The sequence below is a fragment of the Amblyraja radiata genome, chromosome 37, assembly GCF_010909765.2.
Source record: "Amblyraja radiata isolate CabotCenter1 chromosome 37, sAmbRad1.1.pri, whole genome shotgun sequence".
NCBI lineage: Eukaryota > Metazoa > Chordata > Chondrichthyes > Rajiformes > Rajidae > Amblyraja > Amblyraja radiata.
In genome coordinates, this window is record NC_045992.1 from 17,345,892 (window position 1) to 17,351,243 (window position 5,352).

The window sequence follows — 5,352 nt, forward strand, 5'->3', positions numbered from 1 at the left end:
AAGCTGGACACTCTCTCCACACTTTCCCCGTAAATGGAGATTGGGGCGTATTCTCCAGAATGGGACCTCCTGAAGTCAATAATCAGCTCCTTGGTCTTGGAGGTGTTTAGTGCCAAGTTGTTATTGGCGCACCAGTCCGCCAGGTTCTGCACCTCCGCTCTGCAGTTTGTTTCATCACCGTTGGTGATCAGCCCAATCACTGTTGTGTCGTCTGCAAACTTCACGATGGTGTTGGTGTCGAATGCAGGGACACAGTCGTGAGTGAAGAGGGAGTAGAGCATGGGGCTTAGTACACAACCCTGTGGTGTGCCGGTGCTCAGGGTGATGGTGGAGGACAGGTGCGGGCCCAGTCTCACTGCCTGCGGTCGCTCCGTGAGAAAGTTCAGGATCCAAGGGCATATCGGTGAGCTGAGGCCTAGCTGGTGGAGTGTGTGTATGTATATATATGTGTGTGTATTTATGTGTTTTGGTGTAAATACATGTGTGTGTGTGAGTTTATGTAGAAAGGAACTGCAGATGCTGGTTTAAACCAAAGATAGATACAAAGTGCTGGAGTAACTCAGCGGGTCAGGCAGCATCTTTGGAGAAAAGGAATAGGTGATGTTTCAGGTCGAGACCCTTCTTCTGACAGATACATGGGACTAGATTAGATGGGGCACCTTGGTCGACATGGGCGAATTGGACCGAAGGGCCTGTTTCCGTGCTGTAGGACTCTATATGGTAAATGTACCCAGCGATGGGAGCTGGTGGATGGAGCTTGAGTTGCGCTGGTAGATCACAGCACAGCTGACCTTCTCTTGAGGGTATGAGAGAAAGTCTCACTCAAGTTGATTGGGACAGGTTGTTTGAGGGGAATGGAATATCTGCCGTGGGATGTCTTTAAAATTGTGCTGACATGATCTCAGGATATCCACATCCCTGTTAGAGTGAAGGGCAAGGCTGGCAAATGTCAGGAAGCTTGGCTGACGAGGGAAATGGAGGCATTGGTCAAGAATAATAAGGACACATGTGACGGGTGGGATCAAGTGCATCCTTGGAGGAGTTTCGGGAACTAAGGAGCAAACTAAACAGTAAATCAGAAGGACAAAAAGGGGCCAGGAGATAGCTCTGGCAGATATCGTGTAAAATGGTAGACAAATCTCCAGGGCCTGATCAGATATATCCAAGGACAATGTGGGAAAGCAGAGAGGAAATTGCCGGAGCCCTGGTTGAAATCTATGAGTCGTATTTGAATACAGGAGAGGTGCCGGAAGACTGGAGGGTGGCAAATTTTGTGCCTCTATTCAAGAAGGGCTGCAGTGAAAATGCTGGGAACAAGAGGCCGGTGAGCTTAACATCTGTAGTTGGTAAGTTACTGGAGAATACTCTGAGGGATAGGATATACAGGCATTTGGATGGGCAAGGGCTGATTAGGGATAGTCAGCATGGTTTTGTATGTGGGAGGTCGTGTCTCACAAATCTGATTGAGTTTTTTGAAGACCTGACCAAAAAGCTCGATAAGGGCAGGGCAATAGATGTATATACAGGTATTGTCTTCAGCAAAGCATTCAACAAGGTTCCACATGGTAGGCTGCTCTGGAAGGTTAGATCTCATGGGATCCAAGGAGAGATAGCTGAATGGATAGCAAATTGGCTCCATGGAAGGAAGCAGAGGGTGATGGTGGAAGGTTGCTTCTCAGACTGGAGGCCTGTGACTAGTGGTGTGCCTCAGGGTTCGGTGCTGGGCCCATTACTGTTTGTCATCTACATCAATGATTTGGATGAGAACATACAGGGCAAGATAAGTAAGTTTGCTGATGATGCAATAGTGGGTGGTTTTGCTGATAGTGAAGATGGTTGTGAAAGATTGCAGCAGGATCTGGATCGACGGCAAGGTGGGCGAAAGAATGGTTGATGGAATTTAATACAGATAAATGTTACGTGTTGCATTTTTGGGAGGTCTAACATGGGCAGGACCTACACAGTAAATGGTAGGCCTCTGGGTAGTGTTGTAGAGCATAGGGATCATGGTTCTTTGAAGGTCGAGTCGCAGGTAGATAAGGTGGTCAAAAATGCTTTTGGTACATTGGCCTTCATCAGTCAGAGTATTGAGTATAGAAGTTGGGAGGTCATGTTGCAGTTGTATAAGACGTTGTATAAGACGTTGGTGAGACCGCATTTAGAATATTGTGTTCAGTTCTGGGCACCATGTTATAGGAAAGATATTGTCAAGCTGGAAAGGATACATTGAAGATGTTGCCAGGACTCGAGGGTGTGAGCTATAGGGAGAGGTTGACAATCGACAATAGGTGCAGGAGTGGGCCATTCGACCCTTCGAGCCAGCACCGCCATTCAATGTGATCATGGCTGATCATCCACAATCAGTAGGCTGTGACTCTATTCCTTGGAGCGCAGGAGGATGAGGGGAGTTTTAGAGAGGTGTATAAAATCATGAGACGAATAGATTTGGTAGATGTCTCTTGCCCAGAGTAGGGGAATCTAGGACCAGAGGACATAGGTTTAAGATAAAGTGGAAAAGATTTAATAGGAATCTGAGAGGTAACTTTTTCCACACAAAGGGTGGTGGTGTGTGGAACAAGCTGCTAGAGGAGGTAGTTGAGGCAGGGACTAATTGAACATTTTAGAAACAGTTTGGCAGGTAGATGGAGAGGACAGGTTTGGAGTGATATGGACCAAAAGTGGGACAAGTGTAGCTGGGACATGTTGGCAGGTGTGGGCAAGTAGAGCCGAAGGGCCTGTTTCCACACTGCATCACTCGATGACTAGATAGATCGAATGGCCTCCTGTGCAGTAACCATTCTGACACTAGTTCTCCAGCAGACGCTGCTCTGAGTGTGTGTGTGTGTGTGTGTGTGTGTGTGTGTGTGTGTGTGTGCCACAGTGGCCGTCTCCCCGTGTGAGCTGAGCTGTGGCGTGAGCCTTGTAACTCACGGTTTTGCTTCCTCCACAGATGGCCAAACGTGAGCTGCTCAAGGCCATCGACCGGGAGTTCTCAGGGGACGTCCGTGATGGGATGCACGCCATCGGTATGATCAGCACCTCGCTCCCCCACGACTCTCCACCCCCTCCCTCACCCACACCTCCCTCACCCCCTCCCTCACCCACCTCCCCCTCCCTCACCCACACCCCACACCCACACCACCAACTACCCTTCTCCCACCCCTCCCTCACCCACACCCCTCCCCCAATCCCAGCAACGCCGCACAACACAGACCCTTCACGTGGCGAATGCCCGCTCCTTGCCCCAACCACACCCTCCGCATCCCCCTCCCCATCCTAACCCACAATTCCACCACACTCCCCCTCCCCACCCCTCCCCATCATAATGCAGCCCACCCAACCCCTCTCATTCAACTCAGCCCCTCTCCACATCATAACCCACCTCACCACCCCACTGCCCACCCCACTGCCCCCTCCCCTCACCATGCTCCCCCCTCTCCCTTCACAACCACCCTCTCCCCTCCCTGATCTCCCTTCCCACCTCATTCTCCCCCCCCCCCCCCCTTGCTCTTAACCAGCTCCCCCTGCCTCGTCCCACCCCCTGGACCCGCTAAATCCCTCCCCACCCCAAACCCACCCAACCGCTCCCCTCCCTGCTCCCTCTCCCACCCTGCTCCACGCCATTCCCCATCGCCACTACCCCCTCTCCCTGCTCCCCCTCCCACCCTCTCCCCCCCCCCCCCTGTACTCCCCACTCTCCCCCCTCCTCTCTAATCCCTCTCCACATTCCACCTCTCCCCTCCTGCGGTGCCCGTGTTGAAGTTGGTGTGTTTGCTGCTGCTGCTGCTGCTGCTGCTGCTGCTGTGTCTAACACTCTCTCTCCCCACGTCTGGCCTGCAGTGCAGTGTGTGGCGAACCGACCCACATTCTTTGCTGAGAAGCTGTACAAAGCGATGAAGGGAGCAGGTACCAGCGACTCCACGCTCATCCGGGTCATTGTCACCCGCAGTGAGGTAGGCACTCGGCGGGTCCACCCGTCTCCCCTCTCCGCCCTCCCCCACATCTGCCTCCTTGCCCTCTTTCCCCCCCCGCCCCCCTCCCCCTCACTGAAACCCAACACTCCCCCTCATCTTGGCCCCTCTGTCCTGTAACTGGCTGACACCATACGGCGTTTGTCCACCATCCGGTCGCTGCCCGGGTTTGATCCTGACTACGGGTGCTGTCTGTACAGAGTTTGCACGTTCTCCCTGTGACCGCGTGGGTGTTCCCTGGGTGCTCCGGTTTACTTCCACACTCGAAAGACGCACAGGTTTGTTGGCTAATTTGGCTTTGGTAAAAATTGTAAATTGTCCCTGGTGTGTGTGGCACCGTGCTAGTGTACGGGGAACTCTGGTCAGCGCAGACACGGTGGGCTAAAGGGCCTGTTTCTGCGCTGTATCTCTAAAAGTTATAGTGCAAATAGTTAGGCGTCTGTGAATGTGGACATTTAGTATAGTTTTTAGTGTAGAGATTCAGCATGGAAACCATCACCGGCCCACCACCGGACACAAAGTGCTGGAGTAACTCAGCAGGCCAGGTCAGCATCTGTGGAGAACGTGGGTAGGTGACCTTTGCGCTCAGTGACACTGTAGAAGGTCTGAAGATCTCGACCTAAAACGTCAGTCATTCCTTTTCCCCACAGATGCTACCTGACCCGCAGAGTTACTCCAGCGTTTTGTATCTATCCTTGGTGTCAACCAGCATCTGCAGTTCCTTCCCACACATAGTGTGAATGGGTGATTGCTGGACGGTACGGACTGGCTGGGCCACGGGGCTCGTTTCCATGCTGTCTCTCTGAACTCACCTGTTGTAGTAATGCTTATTCTCCTCTGTCCCCACAGATCGACCTTGTTCAGATCAAGCAGGCGTTTTGGGAGAAGTACCAGAAGACCCTGCGTGTGATGGTGGAGAGCGACACCAGTGGTGACTACAAGCGCATGCTGCTGTCCATCATCGGCAACTAGCCCTCTCTCCCTCCCCCCCCGCTCCACCTCCCTGTGGCTGCCTGCTCTCCCTACAATCCGTTACCTGAACGACAACCAGACGATATTCCTTTTTGCCATTGTATGCTTCAATAGATCGATACTGGGGTCAAACCAGAGCCACACAAGGGGGAAGGGGTCCTGGCAGGGTGGGCCCGTCATGCCCACCCCACCAGTTCCGCCCCCCCCCCCCCCCAACAACCAGCTGCCAACCCCCTGATTGTTAATTCAAGAATAATATCTGCTTCTGTATTGCCATACTCATAGATCCATTGTTGTACAGCCTGGAAACAGGCCCTTCAGCCCAACTTGCCCACATGTCCAATCTACACTAGTCCCACCTGCCTGCATTTGGTTCATATCCCTCCAAACCTGTCCTATCCATATACCT

The 5,352-nt window shown here is 52.5% G+C and overlaps 1 protein-coding gene across 4 annotated transcripts in view; it reads left to right on the forward strand.

Moving 5' to 3' along the window:
- The window catches only part of anxa7 (annexin A7), a 56,778-nt gene extending 51,675 nt beyond the window's left edge, over positions 1–5,103 (forward strand). For all 4 annotated transcript variants that reach the window (XM_033012885.1, XM_033012886.1, XM_033012887.1 and 1 more), the window contains 3 exons: positions 2,951–3,026; positions 3,841–3,953; positions 4,821–5,103. In XM_033012885.1, coding sequence (XP_032868776.1) covers positions 2,951–3,026; positions 3,841–3,953; positions 4,821–4,943 — 312 coding nt within the window. In that variant the 3' untranslated portion in view covers positions 4,944–5,103. The remainder of the gene's footprint in view (positions 1–2,950; positions 3,027–3,840; positions 3,954–4,820) is intronic.
- Positions 5,104–5,352: the final 249 nt, after the last annotated feature.